Genomic DNA, 26,866 nt, shown 5'->3' on the forward strand with positions numbered 1-26,866 from the left:
TGATTCCCCGAAACGCGTTGTATTGCTGCAATAAAAGATTCCTTCTTGATCCTGGTGACTGGTTGACAGTAATTTGCGCCGTGGGACGTATTTTGTTTTCTTGGAATAAAACTACGACATGTCATAGTTTTATTACGGCCCCCTCTCGACATGTTTGCTGTGATGCGGCTGGACCTCCGGCCCGCCCATATTATAGTGAATGAGGCCGGAGCGGACTAACGGTGGTACGCGTGCACTAGCGGCAGCACTGATTCGGCAGGCTGTTTACCTGCCGGAGAAGGCTGCCGCTAATGTGAAAGTAGCCTAAGTTGCTAGTTAGCAGCTATTCCTGACTGTTCTATGTAAGGACTTGTTCTATCTGTCTTAGTTATCTGCTTATGTTTCTTAAATCTTCAATTCCTCTTATATTGGATGACATTTTGGGGCTTTGGAACAGATTACTCAAGTTACAATGGTGTCAACAGACAATGGTCTTCCTAGAACCAATTGATATTGTAACCTGAGAGACCACTTGTACATGCAAAATATGTAAGATTAGATAAATCTCATTTACACTTAGCTTTTTTTTTTTTGACCTCCTGTGTGTGTAATTTGAAATATCAATATCAATTGTTGTTGCATTTTTCTTGTGCAGATTTCACCCTTTTCAATGGAAGAGTGAGATCTGCGGAAAATCCACAGCAGACCCACACCAAAAATGCGATAAATGGTGTGGATTTATGTGCGCTTTTGTGCACACAGATCTGCACCATGAGGCTTATTTGAAGTCTGCATTAGAGGTCTCTGGCAGGCTGTCACGGCAGAGCCGGAGCTCTCTGGATCCGGCATAGCCGTATGTTACTGTATGCCCACCGGCCCCACTGACTATAATGGAATATGGCTGAGATCCAGCTGCTACCCGGAAAATATGCCAAGATTTGGCCAGACAAAAACCTTTGCGTACAGTGTGAATCCTGGCATATTTGCTGGGTAGCAGCCGGAGCTTTACCAGATCCCATCATAGTCAGTGGGGGCCAGTGGGCACATGGTAACATCCAGCTATGGCATCTAGTCAGTACTTTGTAAAATTCTTGCTCCTATTTCAATATGTGGCCCCATTGTGTAGAAATCAGCAGTTTTAGGCCTCATGCACACGACCGTTGTGTGTTTTGCGGTCCGCAAAATGTGGATCCGCAAAACACGGATGGTGTCCATGTGCGTTCCGCAATTTGCGGAACGGCACGCACAGCCATTGATATAACTGCCTATTCTTGTCTGGGTACATCTTCACATTCTACTGTCGGCAATAAACTGCATGTTGTGACAACTTTCTACCTTAACCAGCATTGGCTGTTATGGTCCGTTTTCATAAATCTGCCCCTTGCTTGTCTCGCTGCAAAGCGATCTATTCTTTCTCAGTATTTTTTTTAGCACCATCCAAGAAGATGTTAACACAAAAAGAAAAGTAATAGAGCAAACCTTTACCCTGTATGAAATAAGTGTTTCTCCCCAATCTCTTCAGGGGCAGAATGCAGACTACAAGTGAAAGGTTTTCAAGTGTCCGAAAATGTGCTATTCTGACATTCGCTCAGAATCTTTCTTGTGTCGTACATGATGGTAGAAATCTATATTCACACTTTGTGCTCTAGTTGTAGGCATTTTCTAGTATTCTACCATACTCCCATAGCAGCCTGAGTATACGGGCATAAGAGGCTTTGATTTCGCTTGCAATTTTCACCACGTTATTTTTCATTATAATGACTGCTAAATGCTGCAGCAGGATGTCAATTTTTTATCACTGCAGAAAGCAGGTGCTTTCTCGTGACATTTAACTAAAATAAAGCAGTGCCTGCCCTTTCTTTAGACTTAATCCATGCTGTGATAGTTACAGGAGCATTCAGTCTTAAAGAAGTGATTTTTAAAGCAGGGCTTCGTTAATAGTTTCTGCCAAGGCGCCCACGTCATTTTTATGTGTACATTATATATTTCTGTTAGGGCTGCAGAATCCTGGTTCTTATCAAATGTACCTGATTTCCCTACACAAAAGGGCAAGGTATTTTGGTGCAATAATGTTTAAAGGGGTTTTCCGGGTTTTTGCTTCTGATGACCTGTCTTCAGTATCTGATCGCTGGAGGTCCAACACCCGGGACCCCCACGATCAGCAGTTTGAGAAGGCAGCAGTGCTCCTGTCAGTGCCACAGCCTTCTCCATGCTTACCAAGCACAGTGCCGTACATTGTATAGCGGCTGTGCTTGGTATCGTGCTCAGCCCCATTCACTTTGATACCCAGCACAGCCACTATACAGAGCATGGCGCCATGCTTGGTAAGCACTGAGAATGCCGTTGCCTTCTCAAACAGCTGACCGGCGGGGGTGCCTAGTGTCAGTGAGGATAGGTCATCAGTAGTAAAATCTTGGAAAACCCTTTTAAATAGTCACAGATAGCAGTAAGCCAGTGAGTATTCACCTTACTTATCCCCTGCCCATGTAAGGCTACTTTCACACCTGCGTTAGGTGCGGATCCGTCTTGTATCTGCACAGACGGATCCGCACCGATAATGCAAACACTGGTATCTGTTCAGAACGGATCCGTTTGCATTACCATGAACAAAAAAATAATGCAAAGACTTACACTGAAAGTCAATGGGAGTCGGATCCATTTCAATTGCACCATATTGTGTCAGTGAAAACGGATCCGTCCCCATTGACTTACATTGTAAGTCAGGACGGATCCGTTTGGCTCCGCATCGTCCGACGGACATCAAAACGCTTTTGGTGTCCGCCTCCAGAGCGGAACGGAGGCAAACTGATGCATTCTGAGCGGATCCTTATCCATTCAGAATGCATTGGGGCTAAACTGATCTGTTTTGGGCCGCTTGTGAGAGCCCTGAAACGGATCTCACAATCGGACCCAGAAACGGCAGTGTGAAAGTAGCCTTATTTGGTGGCTGCTCTGGTCCCTGCTTCTCCTCACTTCCTCTTCTCTTGCTTGAAATACTGGAAACGGCTGAGCCTGCCCATCCAGCCAGTGGGTCACCACTGTGGCCAGTAATTGGAAGGCCAAGCTCTTTGCAGTGTGTCAAGCCTAAAAAGAAGTAAGAGAGGAGCGGGAACTGGAGCTGTGGCCAAACAGCAGGGGGATCAGTAAGCTCAGTTTATTTTTGCTCTCTCCGCCCCATTTTATATAAAATGATTTCACTGGAATACACCTTCAATAGCTGATAAGCAAGAGGTTAAATTTGTATGTGTGTTTAGCCAGTGTTCTACACAACAACAGGTTGCCCTAGGATGTCTTGTAGATGTTCATCAATGATACATATCTTGGAGTAGATGCATTAAGGTTTAATGAGTTTCACTCACTGTATCTTATTTTAAAAGGTCCCACCCTATTAGATCTTAGAATTTTTTGTTGCCTTTTATTAAATGATTCCAGCCAACAAAGCAGCGGTTTCAGCTAGTTACATATCAGTTATGCTTCCTAAACTTGAACCTGTAATTAACAGAATTGGTGCTCCAAAGTACATAAAAATGCCACAAGGGGGCGGTATACAACCATTTAATAAAAATATACAAGCTATAGATCTCTTCTCTGAGATATACTGGACATATATATATGTGTGTGTGTGTATATATGTATATGTATGTATATGTATGTATATGTGTATATATATATATATATATACCAAGTATTTGTAATGCACACTAATCAGCCGTGATGTGAAAGCCACTGACTGGTGAAGTGAATATCTTGTAACAATAGTAAATGTCAAGGGAGGGGAATAAGGGGAATATTAATAGGTAGTATGTATGGAATAAGAAAAATTGTAAAACATAAGTCTCTTTGCCAAGGACTCTATTGTGATGGATAAATGGATGGGTCAGTGAATGTACAAAAAACTGCAAAAAGATAATAATTGCTGGTTATGATAGAAAGGTGTCAGTTCATTGACACAGTTCATTGGAGATTGTAGAATGTGGGGCAGCATAGCTACAGACTGGTCACAGTACCCATGCTGACACCTGTCCACCACCAAAACCAGGTACAGTGGGCATTTGAGCACCAAAACTGGACCTCATGACATTGGAAGAAGGTGGTTTGGTATGCTAAATCATGTTTATTTTTAAATCATGCGGTTGCCCATGTGCGTGTGTGTCACTTACCTGGGGAATAGATGGCACCAGGATGTCCTGTAAGAAGAAGGCAAGCCAGTGGAGGCAGTGTGGTGCTCTGGGCAATGTTTTGCTGGGAAAGATTTAGTCGTAGCATCCATATGGATGTTGGGTTGGGTTCAGATCACATTTTGTCTTACCCATGTGTCAGAGTTCATGGCGGAGTGCTCTGGAGATCAAGTTGGTGAAACTGTCATTTTTTAAGTTTGTCATTCTAGGAATTATACAACTCTTTGAAACAGTTGACCTATCCAAACACCTGGGACCCCCTGTTTGAGAAGGCCCCGGCGCTCCTGTAAGCGCCACAGCCGCTTACCTTAGACCAGCAATAGTGACCGAGTGCCCAGACTGCAACCCAAAACCAACTTATTTTTTTTAAAAGTTCCAACACTGCAATTTAACCTTAATGCCAATATAGTATATCTTCCATGTACTTTATAATTTAGCTATAGTAGCCTGCCTACATTCAGTGCGCTGCCCCTGCTGTTCATAGTGCGCCCTGCGCTTATGATTTGCGGTAAAATTCTAAGGCATATTGGTACACCATAGACTTTTTCCGGGCCGTGGGTGCCCACAGAGAGGGCTCTGAGTACCGCCTCTGGCACCTGTGCCATAGGTTCGCCACCTCTGCCCTAGACCATCAGTCATGTGGTCTAGGTACATCTCATCCCTATTCACTGTCTGACTGCACTGATGCAGCCAGCATGGTTAGGAGATAGTATTGTATGCTCTGGCAGTGCTAGCGAGGGATTCATTCTCATGCACGCGCCATGGTTATGGACGCGTCAAAATCACTGACCTGTTCATTGTGGGTTGTAACCAAAATAGGATCACGTGCACAATGTACAGCACCAGGAGCATATCACTTGACCGTGGGGCACAGTGCAGGCTATCTGAGAGCCGGGTATGATAGCGTAAGAGATCCTGAGTTCTGTGATATATTGGTATACATGATTTGGAGTAGGTATTCTGAGTAAGGGTTCTTTTTTACACTGGCCAAGGAATGGAACAGTTATCGGGGTGACCATTCATGCAAGTGCTAATTCCAGTTGTGTCCTGTGTAAAGGTGCAGCAATTCCCCCCTCAACAAACAACACTTGTTTGTTTGTTGGTTAATTGCCTCTCTCACGTGGCACCTAAAATCATCATCTATAGCTGTGCAGAACCCTGTGTGGACAGGCATGTGCTTCCAACAAGCAATAGCGATTATTCATCCCCATAGAGGGGGGATTGTTGCTGCATCTAAATGGCCATTATCAGGAACAAACAGTTCATTCCTGATCATTGCCTGTGTAAAGGGGCAATGAGAGTCCTGATTACCCTCCCACACACAGTGATCAACAGCGTTCTGTCTACACACAATGAGGGTGCATTCACATGACCGTAAGGTGTTTTGCAGTCCGCAAAACACTGATACCGGCCGTGTGCGTTCCACAATTTGCGGACTGCACATGGCCAGCGCTATATAGAGAATGCCCAAGAATAGGATATGCTCTATCTTTTTTGCGGGGCCATGGAATGGAACAACGGATGCAGACAGTACACTGTGTGCTGTCCGCATCTTTTGCGGCCCCATTAAAATGAATGGGTCCGCACCCATTCTGCAAATTTGCGGAACGGATGCGGATCCATTTATACGGTCGTGTGAATGCTCCCTTATACTATGAGAGCTGTTAATAATCCTGTTTGGGTGGGCTAAGCAGGGCTCTCACTGTCCTGTCAGAAAGGACCGATTAGTTTTAGATAGATTTCTTTGTATTCCCTAAATTTACTTATGATATGGAGCCCCTTTTTACTCCCCTGGTTTAGGTTTCCTTCTTCGTAAGTTTCACCTACAAACCTGCCGGATTTGTGAGCTCAGGTGTTAAATCTGACTTCACGTGGTATTTAAATTCCAAAATCAGCATAAACCATGGAAAGTGGGAGGCAAGCTTAAGATAAACTCCTGAAAGAGCTGCAGGAGTGACATTATTAACAAAGGGGACATACGTTTAAATACCAACCAAGACAAAGATGGATTATATTAAAAAGGCTTTGTTTTGTAAGGGTGCTACTGACTTAGATTTTTTATTTTTTTTCCTTCCTTCGTTTTTAACAAATTATTTCTCTAGTATACATGAGAAAGAACATGCTGAATATTTAATATTTCAGCACGTATAAACCCAGCCATGCAGAACGTAGATCCCTGCATGTATGTGCTGTAATATTTCTAGTATATGAAGGGTGTGGTGAACTGGCGTCATATTTCCTATACAGAGTTACCCATACATGTAAGAAAAAAACAAACTCTAGCTCCAAAACCATGTTCAGTACATCTTCCACAAAGAAAGATTTATAGTTTATATCACAATAAAATCTTTTTATAGTCCTTTTATTAGTGGGCAAATCATTGCACGGTCGGAAGACGTAGGTTTAGGACTGACGTGTACTTCAGTAGATTTAGAACGTAATTACTACCTGGAAATATTCATTTGCCAAAAGTCAACCTGAAGAGATTTATGTAGTGTTGATTTGTCTTTACTGAAGCGATTTAAATCATTTTATGAAGTTATAAATGAAAAGCGATACAACAGGGTTATGTGCTCCAGTCCTCAGGATAGGTCAACAGTATCTGATCGGCAGGGTCCCGGGTGTCTGTGCCGTGGCCTTCTCGCAGCTTACCAAGCACATCGCCATACAGTGGCTGTGCTTGGTATCGCAGTTCAGCCCCTTCACTTGAATGGGGCTGAGCTGCACCTCGGCGATGTGATCAATGAGCATGACGTCACTGGCCTAGGGAAACATGCTAGAAGGCTGACGGGAGTGCTGGTACCTTCTCAAATACCTGATCAGTGGGGCTTCTGGGTGTCTGACACCCACAGGTCGGGTACTGATGACCTACTGCGTAGCCGAAACGTCGTATTTGTGTGTGCACTCTTGGTCCCCAATAAAAGTAACACTGGATATGCTGCTGTGAAATCTTCTCATCTATTCACATGATAGGTCATCACTTAAACATTCTCGGAAAACCCCTTTAAGTCTGTGGCTTTCGTGCATGTTTTTTGCCACATTGCTACCTGTCATTGTGTAGTCCACTTGTGTAAAGCCTTGTGATATTTTCAGTGTATTATTCCGGTAGCATCCTTCTTAATTTTCATTATCATGTCCTTAGGGGACAGGAACCCTTTCCCCACCCTGCCCCACTCCGCATACTGTTCTTTTTCTATTTCTGTTCCCTCCCTTTTTTATGGCATTTTTTTGGGGGAGGGAGAGAAAAGAATCAGAAGAAAAATTGCTCAAAATATGCCTGACCTGATCAGTGTTTTTTGTTTGTTTTTTTTCCTTTTGGAGTTTTTGCCCATAATAGGTTGTTTTAGCACCTGGAATTTTTTTGAATGCCAAAGGTTTTAAGAGGAACGTATGTGCCCTCTGTAATGTCACTTCATCTGTAGAACTGTATGGGGAAAAAGCATTGTTAAAAAAAAAATTATAATAAAGTTGTTAAACGCCAGCATACATAATGCATTTGTTTTTTTTTTAACTAAAATAAAAAAAAATGTTTAGGTCTGTAGGAGAAAACTGCCAGGCAGTGAGGGGAAAAAACTCCAATGCGTGCTGCAATTTGAAAAAACTCAAAATGCACACCTCAAATGTCAAAAACTACAAAGAAACACCAATTTGTCCAGCATTCAGTATTTCATAGACTTTCATACAACATTTTTGTAGTCACATATTTATTTACTTGTGCTTCTTCTTTTTGTTTTGCCCATTTTTATTTATCTATTGCAGCATGCCCTTTTTGGTAGCGTTTTCAACAATAGAAATTATTGTTTTTTGTTTTTTTTTTATGGACAATTTTACTCCCACCTCCCCATGGTATATGTGTTCTGTTCTGTTAGTACTTCTGGTATTTTATTTATTTAATTTTTATTATATTATAAGTGTCCTATACTGCGATCAGTGCTTCAGAGATAGGAATTGGAATGAGATGAAACGTTCTAATGTACACCCTAAGCCATTTCTGAGCATAGATCACAGGGGTTAACTGTGTAACAATTGTGGTAAGTCTTCCTTATATAGAACCTTCGAAGTGTGGCATAAGCATTTGCAGATTTGGAGGAGCACACCACCAATGAATGTAGGCAATCTTCACTTTAGCAGTGAACGTGATACTGCCACAAAGTGGAAACGCACCATTGGTTTGAGTTCAGCAGTCCTTGATATGTAGTCCTAACATTTTATGTATCTCTCAGTGTATATTGAAAAATTTCAGTGTTTTGAATTGTGCCTGCGGCATTGCTCTTTGAGCAGAGAAACATATTGTACCCTTAAACAGAGTTAAAGAGGACCTTTCACCATAATAAAACCTCTAAACTAACTATACAGACGCGTAGAGCGGCGCCCAGGGATCCCCCTGCACTTACTGTTATACCTGGGCGCCGCTCCGTTCTCCGGTTATAGCCTCCGGTATCTTTATAGTTGGGCTCCACCCAGGGGAACCTGCCGGCGTCTCATTCTTCCATGCTGTAGCGCTGGCCAATCACAGCGCTCAGCTCATAGCCTGAGAGAAAACAAAACCTCTCAGGCTATGAGCTGAGCGCTGCGATTGGCCAGCGCTACAGCATAAGAGAAAGAGACGGCGTCAGGTTTCCCTGGGTGGAGCCTAACTATGAAGATACCGGAGGCTATAACCGGAGAACAGAGCGGCGCCCGGGGATAACAGTAATTGGTCACAATTCACATGTCACCTTCAAGCCTTGCCTTGACCAACAGCTTTGTATAAAGCTCAATAAAGCTCATTTTAAATTTTAAGGTTTTGTTTATTCTTCTATTTTAATATTATTATTTTTTTCTTAAATCGTAGGCAAAGAAGAAGAACAGCCTAAAAAACCTCTTGGTCAAATTCCTTCCGAACCTGTTCATATACTAACAAATCATGTTATGAATGGGCAGAAGAGTACCAGCAAGCTTCCAAATCAAGTGAAACATGAAAAAGTTCCCTCTCCAACTAAAACACAGCAAGCATCACCAACTGAGAAGAGGAGAAAGAATTCCATTGATAAGTCAACCTTGAAATCCATAAAGAGAGAATCTGGGGAATATCGTGTTGAGCAGTTGAAGGCCGATGGACATCAAAGGAAACTTCCTCAACCTGTTACTCCTTCTCAGGACAAAGTTAAATACTATGACCATGCTGCCGCTAACCAAAACACAAATGCAACTTCGAGTTCATCAAAGCCAATCGCTCCTAAATGGAATTTGCCATCCGAATCAAAAAATAAAGAGCTTCTTCTAAAGCACATAAGTGATGGAAGGGGCAACCCACCAGAATATAGAGTTTCAAGTCAGTCTGAATCTCAGGGTTTGGCAGTGAAGCAGAAAAATAGAGTTTTTGATTCAGGTGGTAAGAGAGGGTCCAATGCATCACAGTATGATAATGTTTCCGGTGGTGAAAATGAGATTGACAATCATGTTGAAGATTTAAGGCGACAGTCAGAATTGTCTGACAGAAATGTGATGTATTTTAATAGCACTTCATCACGTGTTCTTTTAAAAGGATCCAGTCCACCAGGAGCAACTGATAGTAATTATCCTATTGGCACGCAGTCACGCTCTCCAGGGCCTTTAGCACCATTTCAGGGTACTGGTGATGGGTACAGTCTAAAACAACCACCTCCTTCCTACAGCAGCCCACCAATTTATCCAGATAATACAAAATACTCAATAAGTAGATTAAATAATGAGCACCATTCACCAAAATTGATTGGTCCATTAAGTCGATCCTATGATCGCAGTTTTGATTTTCCTTCAGATAAAATACCCGTGACCTCTACTGCTAGGCAAAATCCAGTTACATCACCTTCCCATAGAATTGAAGTTCTACCTGCAGAAGAGAATGCTACTCTACGCTTAGGTAATTTTAATCAGAGGGAAAACCACAGATATATTGTCCCACCGATCGATTACCAAGTGGACCACACATTCCTTCCTGAAGTGTCTTTTGGGACTTTTGGACAACCATTAAACCGAGAGGCATCAAGAAGCTATTTGTCTAATCTGCAATATTCCCCAAGCTCACCTCAGCCCTCAAGCCCAGTGAAAATGTTTTCTTCTGTATCTGTTAATAGTCCAGTGAGGCTAAGGACTTCACCACAGAGTGAACAAGTAACTCCACCACGGTATCTGCATTCAAAACCTGGAGTTAATGCACCGCACTTTCGAAATCCTCGTGATGGACTAATAATGCATGAGTCTGTGATGCTGTGAACTGTATATTCCTAATGGTGTCATAGTGGAATTTGGTTGCTTTGTTTTTACAAGCAACATTTCAAGCATGAACTTTTTGAATCGCTTAAGGTTGTGTGGAAGGAGACATTATACCGTAACATATACATGAAAACATTCAATAGAGTTGACATAGACTTACCAACTAGGTGTTAAATCCGGTTCTTAGAATGTTCGATATGTAGCCTTTTATGTACATATATGTTCTGAGATATTTATTGATTCTTTAGCTACTTAACTTTAGTGCCTCGATAGCAGATTTTTTGGTTCAAGGAATTATTTAAAAGACTTTTGGTGATACAAGCAATATTTAAAGAGGTATTCTTATCTTACACATTGATGGAATATCGCTAGGTTATGTCATCAATGTGGGACCTGCTTCTCTCTCCAGAACAGGCCCTCCGAAGTGAAGGGAAAACAACCAAGCATGCGTGGCCACCTCCTGTTTACTACTATGGGAGTTCAGAAAAATGCCAGCACTGGCTCTGCTATTTCCAGCAGTCCCATAGCAGTGAATGGAGGGATGGACAAGCATGCACGATGCACTCTCCTTACATTGCTATTGGACCTCTTAAAATAGCATGGCATGCTCACTTTCACTTCTTGGGCCCTGTCCTGGAGATAGGTGTGGGTCCCACCTCTGGCATATGCGACCTAACCTATCTGACATTGATGCAATATCCTAGCAATATGCCATCAATGTCTGAGATGGGAATATCCCTTAAAGGTGAACATTATGAAACAGTATTCCTTTAATCTAAGAATACATTTAGGGGTTCCTCCTAACATATTAATGTATTCAGAGCCTCTGGAAGTCATTAGACTGTTACAGTACCTGCTTCAATACATTGGTATACTTATTCAGCAAAGTCAGTTCAAAGACGTGCCTATTACTTTGTGCTATCTTTAACTTTTTGATATATTTGAGACTAATGAAAGTTTTAATTTAAACTCCAGGTGAGTATCATGACTTTTTTGGGTTCAGTAACTGGAGGTCAAAGCTTGCTGGAGTTATTCTGTTCCTGTAGTATGAAAGTATTATAAGGATGAATGTATGGCTTTTGATGATGGTTCCGTACTTGAGAGAACCTTTTCTCAGTACTTCGGCATTGAGCAGCAGCTGCTATAGATTCTGCCTAGGTTGTATTCGGCTTAATGGTGTGTCTTCCAACAACTCTGGCCTATTCACACTGTAAAATGCTTTATTGTATCCATTTGACACTGTGCACTTTACCAATATTGATTTTGAAAGTGCTGTACCAGCTGTGAGATGTAGCTGCTGAGTGCATCCCATGCAAAACAAAAGCTAATGCAATAAGGTCAGAATGTCCAAATTTAAAGTTACAGAAAACCCAGATTACCAATGACTGAGTACATTGCCCAAACTCCTTTGTATGGTGTAGCAAGCCTTCTCTATAGTGAATTTAACTGAAGTTTTTAGTATGTGCCTATGGAGGATGGTAGCACTTCAGTGCACATTATTGTAATTGGATTTACCAGTAGTTATGTTGCTTTGTTTTTAAACCTTACTTTTCCTCTAGGCAACCCCTCCAAGTATCTCTGTAAGACTAGTAGTCTAGAGAAGGTTTCTATCACATGCCCCTTAATATCTCTATACGGTTGCTGCAGTGCTGTGTGTGGTGCCTTGACGGATACCTCTTGTTCATCTGTGATGATCCACAATGTATTTATAGCGCTTGTTCCCCTTCTTAACATCACTGTGCATTGTCTTTCTTCCAGATACATAGTATTTGTAATGTTTACATAATTTGGATCGGGTTGAACTAGAAAGTGTGTATTTGCAGCAATATCTCCTACAATTACACTCCTGTGTGTGTACTTTGTCTCCTCCAAAAACATAATACTTAGCAGTTGATTGCTAAATAGGTAGACGTTACAGTTTTTTGTCTTTTGTGCTCATTATTTTATACATGCTTTCAGCTGAATCTATCCCCGCCTTCGGTAATCATGCACTCTGCTCCTACAGCATGTGTCTTTCACTATGTGCCTTTGCTTTTAATGGCTTAATGTCTGCTGTTTTATCATTATACTATCACACCTTTTATGAAGCAATGCATTGTGTGCTGAAATGACACTAAAAGTTAAGAGAAGGCAAATCAATTTGAATTTTGTTTCCAAGTGCTGGGTTGAGTGGGTTTTTACCTACTTCTGATTGACACATTTTTCTTTTGATGTTTTTTTTTATTTTTTTTATATGCATTCTTTAACTGTTCCAGGAAAAGAGTATAATTTTAGTCATTTCAGCTTTCGCACAGCAGCGTCACAAACCAAAGTAGTATTGCACCAGGGCATGTTTCTTTGCAGGGAACACACAATACCTTAATTACATAGAAGAATTAATGTTTCTTTTTCATATTCCATAATTATTAAAGTTGGATCAGGAAAGTAGTATTTTTATGTCTTCAGGTTTTAAGGTACAGTTGTAATGCATTTTATGTGTATATAAAAAAAAAAGATAAAACTAGGTAGCTGTGCAGTAGTAATATCTGCATGAGTGATATTTGTGTATATGGTTGATTAGAACAAGTGTTAACAGATAGCTGAACACTACAGTACATTACAACAAATGACTAAATGCTTTTTTTTTCTGTTTTTTCTTTTTTTTTCTGTTGTCTGTGTTGCCGATTATTTCCAGAAATACAGAAATGATTCATAATACAATGTATATAAATGTGACTGTAATAATACTCATTTCCTAATTGCGAGCCTGCGATTCTTAATCAAGCTGTACAATATACTGTGCTGAGCTGGTAACAACTGCTCCTAAAAATGTATCGATCATGTTAAATATTGTAGATTTTATGTATAAATCTATACATACTATTTTCATATGTCATCCTCTACAGTTTTTAATTGTTCTTTTTAATGTGACTGTATTTTTAATACGTTAAAGATTAATATTATTAAGTACCTACAAGTTGTTTGTCTTCTTTGGAAACTTACAGTTCTGCTATTAGAAACTGAAACAAGAATATATATATATATATATACACTGCTCAAAAAAATAAAGGGAACACTTAAACAACACAATGTAACTCCAAGTCAATCACACTTCTGTGAAATCAAACTGTCCACTTAGGAAGCAACACTGAGTGACAATCAATTTCACATGCTGTTGTGCAAATGGGATAGACAACAGGTGGAAATTATAGGCAATTAGCAAGACACCCCCAATAAATGAGTGGTTCTGCAGGTGGTGACCACAGAGCACTTCTCAGTTCCTATGCTTCCTGGCTGATGTTTTGGTCACTTTTGAATGCTGGCGGTGCTTTCACTCTAGCATGGTAGCATGAGACGGAGTCTACAACCCACACAAGTGGCTCAGGTAGTGCAGCTTATCCAGGATGGCACATCAATGCGAGCTGTGGCAAGAAGGTTTGCTGTGTCTGCCAGCGTAGTGTCCAGAGCATGGAGGCGCTACCAGGAGACAGGCCAGTACATCAGGAGACGTGGAGGAGGCCGTAGGAGGGCAACAACCCAGCAGCAGGACCGCTACCTCCGCCTTTGTGCAAGGAGGAACAGGAGGAGCACTGCCAGAGCCCTGCAAAATGACCTCCAGCAGGCCACAAATGTGTATGTGTCTGCTCAAACGGTCAGAAACAGACTCCATGAGGGTGATATGAGGGCCCGACGTCCACAGGTGGGGGTTGAGCTTACAGCCCAACACCGTGCAGGACGTTTGGCATTTGCCAGAGAACACCAAGATTAGCAAATTCGCCACTGGCGCCCTGTGCTCTTCACAGATGAAAGCAGGTTCACACTGAGCACATGTGACAGACGTGATAGAGTCTGGAGACGCCGTGGAGAACGTTCTGCTGCCTGCAACATCCTCCAGCATGACCGGTTTGGCATTGGGTCAGTAATGGTGTGGGGTGGCATTTCTTTGGAGGGCCGCACAGCCCTCCATGTGCTCGCCAGAGGTCGCCTGACTGCCATTAGGTACCGAGATGAGATCCTCAGACCCCTTGTGAGACCATATGCTGGTGCGGTTGGCCCTGGGTTCCTCCTAATGCAAGACAATGCTAGACCTCATGTGGCTGGAGTGTGTCAGCAGTTCCTGCAAAATGAAGGCATTGATGCTATGGGCTGGCCCGCCCGTTCCCCAGACCTGAATCCAATTGAGCACATCTGGGACATCATGTCTCGCTCTATCCACCAACGTCACGTTGCACCACAGACTGTCCAGGAGTTGGCAGATGCTTTAGTCCAGGTCTGGGAGGAGATCCCTCAGGAGACCGTCCGCCACCTCATCAGGAGCATGCACAGGCGTTGTAGGGAGGTCATACAGGCACGTGGAGGCCACACACACTACTGAGCCTCATTTTGAATTGTTTTAAGGACATTACATCAAAGTTGGATCAGCCTGTAGTGTGTTTTTCCACTTTAATTTTGAGTGTGACTCCAAATCCAGACCTCCATGGGTTGAAAAATTTGATTTCCATTTTTTTATTTTTGTGTGATTTTGTTGTCAGCACATTCAACTATGTAAAGAACAAAGTATTTCAGAAGAATATTTAATTTACTCAGATCTAGGATGTGTTATTTTTGTGTTCCCTTTATTTTTTTGAGCAGTGTATATATATATATATATATATATATACATATATACAGTTGCAAGAAAAAGTATGTGAACCCTTTGGAATGATATGGATTTCTGCACAAATTGGTCATAAAAGGTAATCTGATCTTCATCTAAGTCACAACAATAGACAATCACAGTCTGCTTAAACTAATAAAACACAAAGAATTAAATGTTACCATGTTTTTATTGAACACACCATGTAAACATTCACAGTGCAGGTGGAAAAAGTATGTGAACCCCTAGACTAATGACATCTCCAAGAGCTAATTGGAGTGAGGTGTCAGCCAACTGGATGAGATTGGAGATGTTGGTTACAGCTGCCCTGCCCTATAAAAAAAACACACACCAGTTCTGGGTTTGCTTTTCACAAGAAGCATTGCCTGATGTGAATGATGCCTCGCACAAAAGAGCTCTCAGAAGACCTACAATTAAGAATTGTTGACTTGCATAAAGCTGGAAAGGGTTATAAATGTATCTCCAAAAGCCTTGCTGTTCATCAGTCCACGGTAAGACAAATTGTCTATAAATGGAGAAAGTTCAGCACTGCTGCTACTCTCCCTAGGAGTGGCCGTCCTGTAAAGATGACCGCTAGAGCACAGCGCAGACTGCTCAATGAGGTGAAGAGGAATCCTAGAGTGTCAGCTAAAGACTTACAAAAGTCTCTGGCATATGCTAACATCCCTGTTAGGGAATCTACGATACGTAAAACACTAAACAAGAATGGATTTAATGGGAGGATACCACAGAGGAAGCCACTGCTGTCCAAAAAAAACATTACTGCACGTTTGCAGTTTGCACCAGAGCACCTGGATGTTCCACAGCAGTATTGGCAAAATTTCTGTGGACAGATAAAACCAAAGTTGAGTTGTCTGGAAGAAACACACAACACTATGTGTGGAGAAAGAGGCACAGCACACCAACATCAAAACCTCATCCCAACTGTGAAGTATAGTGGTGGGGGCATCATGGTTTTGGGCTGCTTTGCTGCGTCAGGGCCTGGACAGATTGCTATCATCGAAAGAAAAATGAATTCCCAAGTTTATCAAGACAATTTGCAGGAGAACTTAAGGCTATCTGTCCACCAGCTGAAGCTCCACTGAAGATGGGTGGTGCAACAAGACAACGACCCAAAGCATAGAAGTAAATCAACAACAGAATGGCTTAAACAGAAGAAAATACGCCTTCTGGAGTGGCCCAGTCAGAGTCCTGACCTCAACCCGATTTTGAGATGCTGTGGCATGACCTCAAGAAAGCGATTCACACCAGACATCCCAAGAATATTGCTGAACTGAAACAGTTCTGTCAAGAGGAATGGTCAATAATTACTCCTGACCGTTGTGCACGTCTGATCTGCAACTATTGGAAATGTTTGGTTGAAGTTATTGCTGCCAAAGGAGGTTAAACCAGTTATTAAATCCAAGGGTTCACATACTTTTTCCACCTGCACTGTGAATGTTTACATGGTGTAGTAACATTTAATTCTTTGTGTGTTATTAGTTTAAGCAGACTGTGATTGTCTATTGTTGTGACTTAGATGAAGATCAGATCCCATTTTATGACCAATTTGTGCAGAAATCCATATAATTCCAAAGGGTTCACATACTTTTTTTCTTGCATATATATTTATTATATATATATATATATATATATATATATATATATATATATATATATATATATATATATATATATATATATGTTTCAGCTCATACAAGAGCCTTTTTCAAGCGCTTGAAAAAGGCTCTTGTATGAGCTGAAACGTTGCCATCCACATGGGTGAATAAACACCACTAGCTTTTACTTGGAGTGCTGTCCTTGTGTGTTTTTTCCAGTGCCGCCATTATTTTCATTATATATATATATATATATATATATATATTATATTATTATATATTTTTTTTTAAGGGGTTATCTGTCTTATTTAAAAAGATCCTTAAAGCCACTAAGTGTGTTAAAATAATAAGTGATTATATACGCACCACTTAATTCCCCACAGTTTTCAGCATTTCAACGGTGACATAGCTGCATATACCACCATGGCAGCCAATCACTGCCCTCTGCAGTATACGGCACAAGACCGCTGAGGTCCGTAATTGGCAGCAGCAGTAATGTGCAGTATATCGCCATATCACCGCCGCAGCCTGTAAACACAGACTGGAGAGGAGGTCTGTAGCGGCAGGGGATTATATGGTGAGTATACTATCTTTTATTAAAACATATTTAAAGGCTTTGGAGAAGTCACACTACACCTTTAACCTGTTTGGGACATAGGGCGTACAGGTACGCCCTGATGTCCTGGTACCTAAGCTTCCCCCTGGATATCACAGGCCGGAAGCTGTATGAGTAGTACACACTGTATTACTCATACAGCCAATGCATTCCAATACAGAAGTATTGAAATGCATTGTAAAGGGGATAAGACCCCAAAAGTTGAAGTCCCAAAGTGGGACAAAAAATAAAGTTTTCCCCCCAAAAAATAAGTAAAAAACAAAACAAAAACGTAATTTCCCCCAAATAAAGTAAAAAACATATTAGGTATCACCACGTACGTATCGATCGGCATTATAAACAGATCACATGACCTAGCCCCTCAGATGAACACCGTAAAAAATAAAACTGTGCTAAATAAACCATTTTTTGTCACCTTACATCACAAAAAGTACAACAGTAAGCGATCAAAAAGGCGTATGCCTACCAAAATAGTACTAACCTAACCATCGCCTCATCCCGCAAAAAATGAGCCCCTACCTAAGACAATCGCCCAAAAAATAAAAAAATTATGGCTCAGAATATGGAGACACTAAAACATAATTTTTTTTGTTTTAAAAAAGCTGTTATTGTGTAAAAGTATAAAAATTAAAAACAGTATACATATCGGGTATCGCCGCGTCCGTAATAACCTGCTCTATAAAAATATCACATGGCCTAACCCCTCAGGTGAACACCATAAAAATAAAAAATAAAAATCTGTGTAAAAAAAGCCATTTTTTGTCACCTTACATCACAAAAAGTGTAATAGCAAGCGATCAAAAAGTCATACGCACCCCAAAATAGTGCCAATCAAACCGTCATCTCATCCCGCAAAAATCATACCATACCCAAGATAATCGCCCAAAAACTGAAAAAACTATGGCGCTCAGACTATGGAAACACTAAAACATGATTTTTTTTTTTTGTTTCAAAAAGGAAATTATTGTGTAAAACTTACATAAATAAAAAAAAATATTATACATATTAGGTATCGCCCCGTTCGTAACAACCTGCTCTATAAAAATACCACATGATCTAACCTGTCAGATGAATGTTATAAATAACAACAAAAAAAAGCTATTTCTTGTTACCTTGCCTCACAAAAAGTGTAATATAGAGCAACCAAAAATCATATGTACCCTAAACTAGTACCAATAAAACTGCCATCCTATCCCGTATTTTCTAAAATGGTGTAACTTTTTTGGAGTTTCTATTCTAGGGGTGCATCAGGGGGGCTTCAAATGGAACATGGTATCAAAAAACCAGTCCAGCAAAATCTGCCTTCCAAAAACCGTATGGCATTCCTTTCCTTCTGCGCCCTGCCGTGTGCCCGTACAGCAGTTTACAACCACATATGGCATGTTTCTGTAAACTACAGAATCGGGGCCATAAATATTGAGTTTTGTTTGGCTGTTAACCCTTGCTTTGTAACTGGAAAAAAAATATTAAAATAGAAAATCTGCCAAAAAAGTGAAATTTTGAAATTGTATCTCTATTTTACATTATGTATTGTGGAACACCTAAAGGGTTAACAAAGTTTGTAAAATCAGTTTTGAATACCTTGAGGTGTGTAGTTTCTAGAATGGGGTAATTTTTGGGTGGTTTCTATTATGTAAGCCTCACAAAGTGACTTTAGACCTGAACTGGTCCTTTAAAAAGTGTGTTTATTTTTTTTAAATTTCTGAAAAATTTCAAGATTTGCTTCTAAAATTCTAAGCCTTGTAACATCCCCCAAAAATAAAATATCATTCCCAAAATGATCCAAACATGAAGTAGACATATGGGGAATGTAAAGTAATAACTATTTTTGGAGGTATTACTATGTGTTATAGTAGAAGAATAGAATTAGAAAAATTGAAAATTTGCAAATTTTTCTACATTTTTGGTAAATTTGATATTTTTTTTTATAAATAAAAATGCTTTTTTTTTTTTAACTCCATTTTACCAGTGTCATGAAGTACAATATGTGACAAAAAAAACTATCTCAGAATGGCCTGGATAAGTCAAAGCATTTTAAAGTTATCACCACATAAAGCGACACTGGTCAGATTTCATAAAATGGCCTGGTCCTTAAGGTAAAAATGAGCCTGGTCCCTAAGGGGTTAAAGTGGATTTCGCACTTCAGCAAGTGGCTGTTATGTAGAGAAAGTTAATACAAGCCACTTACTAATATATTGTTGTTTTCCCTATTGCTTTCTTTGCTTGCTGGATTCATTTTTACATCACATTATATACTGCTCGTTTCCATGGTTACGACCACCCTGAAATCCACCAGTGGCGGTCGTGCTTGCACACTATAGAAAAAAGGGCTGGTCTCTCTGGTGGCCAATTCCTATAGTGTGCAAGCACGACCACTGCTGCTGGATTGCAGGCGGTAGTAACCATGGAAACAATCAGTGTATAATGTGATGGAAAAATGAATCCAGACAACTGTAATATGTCTCCCAGTGTATTATATTTATGTATGAAAAATATATCAACCAGATTTGGTAATCCTCTCCAAATCTAGTATATGCTTATTTGGAGTAAAGAACACCCGGAGGACTCATCACCAGGATTTAACAAGAGTTATATAAAAAATGAATAATGCGATTTATTTTCACTCTTCATAAGAATTGATTACTTACAGAAATAGTTTAGGAAAAGTCTTAATGTCCTTGAAGTATCATTGTTGAAGGTTAGGAATCTTCAGGCTCTGAGAAGTGGGAGGGGGCGTGACCTAACTGGATGGGGGGGCGTGACCTTTTGAACAGCTTACTCTAAGGGTCCATTCACACTTCAGTATTTTTACCTTTCCAGATAAACATTCCTTTTTTTTGCGGATCCGTTTTTCAGTACAACCTTCCGTTTTTTTTTACTAAAGTGCCTCCGAATCCGTTCCGTTTTTCCGTTATTCCGTTTTTTTTTTTTTCATCCATTTTCCTGTCAACAGATCTGCAAAATCGGATTACATTCGGATGGTTTTGTGCATGTCATCCGCATTTATGCGGATCCATTGACTTGAATGGACAACGGACCCGAAAAACGGACAGAAAGTAGGACAAGCTTAATTTTTTTTCAGGATCTGCATACTCCAAAATAGGAAAACGGAACGGATTCCGTGATTCGGACAGCACTATGATTGGTGTCCGCATTTTTGCAGAGGCAATTGAAATTAATGGATCCGAAAAAGTGTTCCGATTTAAATCGAAACTGAGTGTTATAACGGATGTGTGAATGGACCCTAAGAAAGCAGCACTGTGCTGTCTTACTGTAAGCATGCAGGGAGAAAGTCGCCCTCCTTCCCACCCCTGCAGCTGACAGAAGTTGACCTTTCCTTCATTTTTACCAACATTGGGAAATATAACCTGTGATAACCCCCTCCTTTCAGGGACAGGACTCTTCTCAGGTTAATTTGCATATGTATCAAATCGTTTTTTTTTACATAATAAAAGCACACAGAGCTATGGGGACTGGGTATTGCGGATGTGCTAGCGGCCATCTAGCAACCCATGTCCTCAGCTCTATACACAAAATCCCGGTGACAGGTTCCCTTTAACACAATTTAGACAAATTTCCTTTATCTCATTTCCAGTATAAATGTTAGATATATAATTGTCAACACAAATTATGAAATATGTTGTATAATCCTACAATATATCTGACAAGTCATTATAAATAATATGACCAGCTTTTAACTAATTGTTTATTAATTTCTAACTCATTTTATGCTCAGTCTTAGAATAGCATTCATACATACTCACATGCACCTACTCACATGGCACATACTCGCATAACACAGCAGCTGCTCACATCACTCTTACATCATCACATGCTCATATAGCCAATTAACTTCAATGAATAAAATGATGGAATAGAACCCATACGTATGTATATTTTGTTATGCACATTATAAAATAAATTTCAGTTATAAACCTGAAATACTACCATTAATCTATTCTTAGACAAAAGATCCCAAATGTCATTATGTGCCTCTGTCAATCCACTCACCGCATGCTTTCCTCATCATGGCTGAACACAAGAACCATGCTTTTCAAAAAGTTAAATCTTTAATATCTTACATTTAGTATTATTCTGTTAGTCAAACATTGTTACATAGATTAACAGTTTGATTACTAAACATGCCATGCAATTCTGAAAGTTATTTAGGAATATGGAGAAAATTGTTATGAAAGGAAAATATTGGTTTCGGTCAATATGCTGCTTCTCAAGAAAATTTCTACTGGAGAAAAAAATTTAAATAGAAAATATTAAATGCAATAGAAAAATATTTCCCAGCAATATTATCTGTAAAAAGAATATACAAAAATCTTATTCTTCTATTCTCTGACTTCCTCTGATTTAGAGAGAAATGTCTCTAGACTCAAGACTAGAGTTGAGCGGACACCTGGATGTTTGAGTTCGGCCGAACTTCACAAAAAAGTTCGAGTTCGGGAACCCGAACTTTTGAGCACTAAAATGGCTCTAAAAATGTCTTGGAAAGGGCTAGAGGGCTGCAAATGCCAGAAAAATGTGGTTAAGAGCATGGCAAGTGGATAGGGAAATGACTTAAAATAACATAAAATACGTAAAAATAATAATCTTGATCTAGGAGGACGAGGTCCATATGGAGTAGGAGGTTGAGGAAGCAGTGGATGTTGCGGTGTAGGTGGAAGCGGCGGTGGAGGAGGAGGTAGCCTACACTGGCTTTTGGTTTAATTTTATATATTTTTTTAAATTGGGGTACGCCCCAAAACATTGGGAAATATAACCTGTGATAACCCCCTCCAGCTGTGCTAAACAAACGTTCAGACAATACACTGTCTGCAGGGCAGGCCAGCACCTCCAAGGCGTAAAGGGCAAGCTCAGGCCATGTGCCCAATTTGGAGACCCAGAAGTTGAAGGGGGCAGACCCATCAGTCAGTACGTGTAGGCGTGTGCACACATACTGCTCCACCATTTCGCACGTCCCTGTGATGTCCACGATCCAATTGGATATCTGCTCTATCAACTTTCTATGTTCTTTTCTGCGCCTACCATGTTGATCATGGTTAGCGGCGAATCAGGGTTCCACGCCGGAGAGGGAGCGTGAGAAAGGGAGACCACATCCAAGGGAGATTAATTGTTTGAAATTAAATATGATCGAGCGGGACAAATTATTGAAGCACAAATGTGGGACAAGTTGTTCAAGTTTAAGCATTGAATGAAAGGAGGGGGTGCGCATCAATTAAAGAAGAATTTTTGAAATTTAATTCCGTCACCCATGCAGAGCAGGAGTTTGTACACGGCAAAATTGGTAAAATGTCACCTGACAATGTAACAGACAATTTTTTGAAATTTATGTCCCTATCACCTATGCAGAGCAGGGGTTTAATCACGACTAAAATGGTCAAATGTCACCCAAGAATGTAACAGACAAATTTGTGAAATTTGTTTACCTGTCCAATAGGTACAGCAGGGGTATATCACAGCCAAAAATTGGTGAATTTCGCCCGAATATGTAACAGACAAATTTTATATTATTTTTTTTTACCTGTCTACTAGGTATAGCAGTGGTATATCACACGCAAAAATTTATTAATTTCACCCGAAAATGTATCAGACAAATTAGTGAAATGCTATCTGTCTACTAGGTAGAGCAGGGGTATATCACACCCAAAAATTTGTGAATTTCACCCGGAAATGTAACAGACAAATTTGTAAAATTACATAAAATAAAATACGTACAAATAAAAAATAAATAAACTTGATTTATGAGGTGGAGGTCCATATGGAGTAGGAGTTTGAGGAGGCGGTGGACGTAGCGGTGTAGGTGGAAGTGGCGGTGGAGGAGGACGAGGTAGCCAACACTGGTTTTTTATTTAAATTATTTTTATTTTTTAATTAGGGTACACTCCAAAAGAGTGGGAAATATCCAAAATACAACAATGAGCAATTGCGCTGTAGTATAACAATGGCTGGTTAAGGCCGGTATACATGTCTATTCTGCACAAGGTACGGACAAGTCCTGTGGGATCCATGCCTAGTTAATTTTAATGAACGTGAGCTTGTCCACATTGGCTGTGGACAAGCGGCTGCGCTTGTCTGTGATAACGCCCCCTGCCGTGCTAAACACACGTTCAGACAATACACTGGCTGCAGGGCAGGCCAGCACCTCCAAGGCGTAAAGGGCAAGCTCAGGCCATGTGCCCAATTTGGAGACTCAGAAGTTGAAGGGGGAGACCCGTCATTCTGTACGTGTAGGCGTGTGCACAAATACTGCTCCACCATGTTGCTGAAATGCTGCCTCCTGCTAAGACGTTCCATATCAGCTGGTGGTGCTGGTTGTTGTGGCGTGCTGACAAAGCTTTTCCACATTTCGGCCATGCTAACCCTGTTTTCTGAGGTGCTGGTGGTGCCCCAGCTGCATTGGCGACCTCTTCCTCCTCCTCTGCCTTCGCCTTGTGCTTTCACTGTGCCCCCGATGTCACGTGGGAATGCCACCGGCAGCACGCCAGCGTGCGCTTGTACTCGCGCATCTTACAATCATGCTCCAGTGACGGAATTAAGGACGGTACGTTGTCCTTGTAACGGGGATCCAGCAGCGTGGCCATTCAGTAATCAGCACGAGTTAGAATGTGGGCAACTCAGCGTTTTTTTGCGGAGACACTGCAGCATGTAATCGCTCATGTGTGCCAGGCTGCCCAGAGGCAATGAAAAGCTGTCCTCTGTGGGAGGTGTATCGTCTGTGTCCTCTGTATCCCCCCCAGCCACGCACCAGTCATGGCCATGAGCTGGTTTGGGTGCTACCCTGCTGTGAACTCTGTTCCTCCTCATCCTACACCTCGTCATCCTCCAGAACTGTGCCCTGGCTGGACAATTGTGTACCTGGCGTTTGTGGGTGCAGGAACCCACTCTTGGAGCCAATTGTGAATGACTGGCCGGAAACCCTATGAAATTATCCCTTTTTCTCCTCCTCCTCCTGTGCCACATCCTCTTCCATCATCGCCAGCAGTGTTTTTTCAAGGAGGCATAGAAGTGGGAACGGTGTTATCGGCACTGGCCATGTTGGTGGAGTACTCTAAACAGCGCAACAAGGAACACAGGTCTTGCATGGAGGCCCAGTCATTGGTGGTGAAGTGGTGCTGTTCCGCCGAGCAACTCGCCCGTGCGTGCTGCAGCTGAAACTCCACTATTGCCTGCTGCTGCTGCTCGCACAGTCTGGGCAGCATTTGCAAGGTGGAGTTCCACCTTGTGGGCACGTCGCATATGAGGCGGTGAGCAGAAAGACCGAAGTTATGGTGCAGCGCAGACAAGCGAGCAGCAGCAGGATGAGAACGCAGAAAGCTCACACAGACGGCCCGCACTTTCTGCAGAAGCTCTGACATATGGTCATTTTTAAGGAACCTCTGCACCACCAAATTCAGCACATGCGCCAGGCAAGGGATGTGCGTCAAACCGGCTAGTCCCAGAGCTGCTACGATATTTCACCCATTATTGCACACCACTAGGCCGGGCTTGAGGCTCACTGGCACCAACCACTCATCGGTCTGTTGTTCAAGGCCCGTCCACAGCTCCTGTGCGGTGTAGGGTTTGTCCCCCAAACAGATAAGTTTTAAAACTGCCTGCTGTCGTTTACCTCTGGCTGTGCTGAAGTTGGTGGTGAAGGTGTTACGCTGAACGGATGAGGAGGAGGAAGCAACAGGAGGCAAACTGAAGCGCCCTGCAACGGTCGGTGGTGGAAGGACAGGCGCCAAACTGCTATATGCCTCAGGCCCAGCCCCCACTGTATTTACCCAGTGTGCTGTTATGGAGATATAACGTCCCTGACCGTGCTTACTGGTCCATGTATCCGTAGTTAGGTGGACCTTGCCACAGATGGCATTGCGCAGTGCACACCTGATTTTGTCCTCCACTTGGTTGTGCAGTGAAGGAATGGCACGCCTGGAAAAGTAGTGGCGGCTGGGCACGACGTACTGTTGGACAGCCACCGCCATAAGGCCTTTAAAACTCTTCGTCTCCACCAGACGGAATGACAGCATTTCAAAGGCCAGTAATTTTGAAATGCTGGCATTCAAGGCCAGGAATCGCTGGTGGGTAGGGGGGTACTTCCTCTTCCGCTCCAGTGTTTGGGAGATGGAGAGCTGAACGCTTCCGTGGGACATTGTGGAGATGCTTGGTGACCCAGGTGGTGGTGTTGCTGGCAGATCCTCTGTTTGCGGGGTTGCAGGTGGCACTGTCACTCCAGAGGTGGATGAAGAGGCCGAGACTGCAGCAGAAGAGGAAGCAGGAAGAGCAAGAGACCTTTCTTGGTTTTTAAGGTGTCTACTCCACTGCAGCTCGTGCTTTGCACTTAGATGCCTGGTCATGCAGGTTGTGCTCAGGTTGAGAACGTTTATGCCTCGCTTCAGGCTCTGATTGCACAGCATGCAAACTACTCGGGTCTTGTCGTCAGCACATAGTTTACGCCAGGGAACTCATTGGAGCTGGCTTCGGTGTGCTTGGTCCCTTGCTGCGGTGGGCAGTAGCAGGCGTACTGTCTAGGGGACGGCCGCTCTGCCTTTGCACCCTGCTCCCTCTTCTGCTGTGCTGGTGGCTCTGTGCGACCACCGCGTTTTCCTCCGAACTACACAGGTCACTCGCATGACCTTGATTCCATGTGAGGTCGAGGACTTCATCGTCATCCACATCTTCCACCCAGTCTTCACCCCTGCCCTCCTTGTCGGTCTGCACACTTTCGAAAGCCACAGCAGTTGGCACCTGTGTTTCATCATCATCCGAGACGTGCTGCGGTGGTCCTGTACTCATCTTGAAGCATAAGTGGTTGGGCATCGGTGCACTCAATCTCTTCCACTTCTGGGGCAGGGCTAGGTGGATGGCCCTGGGAAAGCCTGCTAGCAGAGTCATCAAAAAGCAGAAGAGACTGCTGCATGACTTGGGGCTCAGACTGCTTGGCTGATTTGCAAGGGGGTGAGATGAAAGACTGATGGACATCGGCTGCAGGTGCCAACTCTGATCTTTCTGCAGGAGACTGGGTGGGAGACAATGTAAAGGAACTGGAGGCACTGTGAGCAACCCAATCTACTATCTCCTGTTCTTGTTCTGGCTTCACCATTCGTAGAGCCGCATTAGGCCCGACCAAATACCGCTGACGGTTCTGTTGCCTACTCGCACCTGAGGAAGGTGTTTCACTTGTGCGTGTAGCTGGCAGATCGACCACATCCTCTCCCTGCAACAGGAGCTCCACCAGCAGCACCACGACCGGGGCCATGTACCTTATTTGACGCGCTCCTCATTTTTCTCAAATTTAGGATCTTGCACAAAATGGCAGTTTTTTTAATAACAGAATAGAACAACAGTATCTAACGCGTGTATTTCACACTGACAGATGCAGAAAGGCTTAAAAATTCTGTATTTTGCCCAAATTATTATTTTTTAAACCGAGAATATTATTGCTGCATTCCAAGCTTGTATCTCACACTGACAGATGCAGCCAAGGCCGCAAATTTAGTATTTGGCCCAAAATGGGTGTTTTTTTTAATTACAGAATATGATAGCAGTATCTAACGCTTTTATTTTAGACTGACAGATGCAGCAAGGGCTGTAAAATGTAGTATTTTGCCCAAAAGGTGTTTTTTAAAAG

The 26,866-nt window shown here is 42.0% G+C and overlaps 1 protein-coding gene across 3 annotated transcripts in view; it reads left to right on the forward strand.

Moving 5' to 3' along the window:
* Positions 1 to 13,343, forward strand: part of USP6NL (USP6 N-terminal like) — a 131,867-nt gene extending 118,524 nt beyond the window's left edge. For 2 of the 3 annotated variants that reach the window (XM_040413233.1, XM_040413231.1), the window contains one exon: positions 8,992 to 10,394. In XM_040413233.1, the coding sequence (XP_040269167.1) occupies positions 8,992 to 10,394 (1,403 nt within the window). Of the gene's footprint in view, positions 1 to 8,991 lie in introns of all 3 variants that reach the window. The other variant, XM_040413229.1, reaches the window with a different exon arrangement.
* The last annotated feature ends 13,523 nt before the right edge of the window (positions 13,344 to 26,866 follow it).

Source organism: Bufo bufo, chromosome 1 (assembly GCF_905171765.1).
Source record: "Bufo bufo chromosome 1, aBufBuf1.1, whole genome shotgun sequence".
NCBI classification, from domain to species: Eukaryota; Metazoa; Chordata; class Amphibia; order Anura; family Bufonidae; genus Bufo; species Bufo bufo.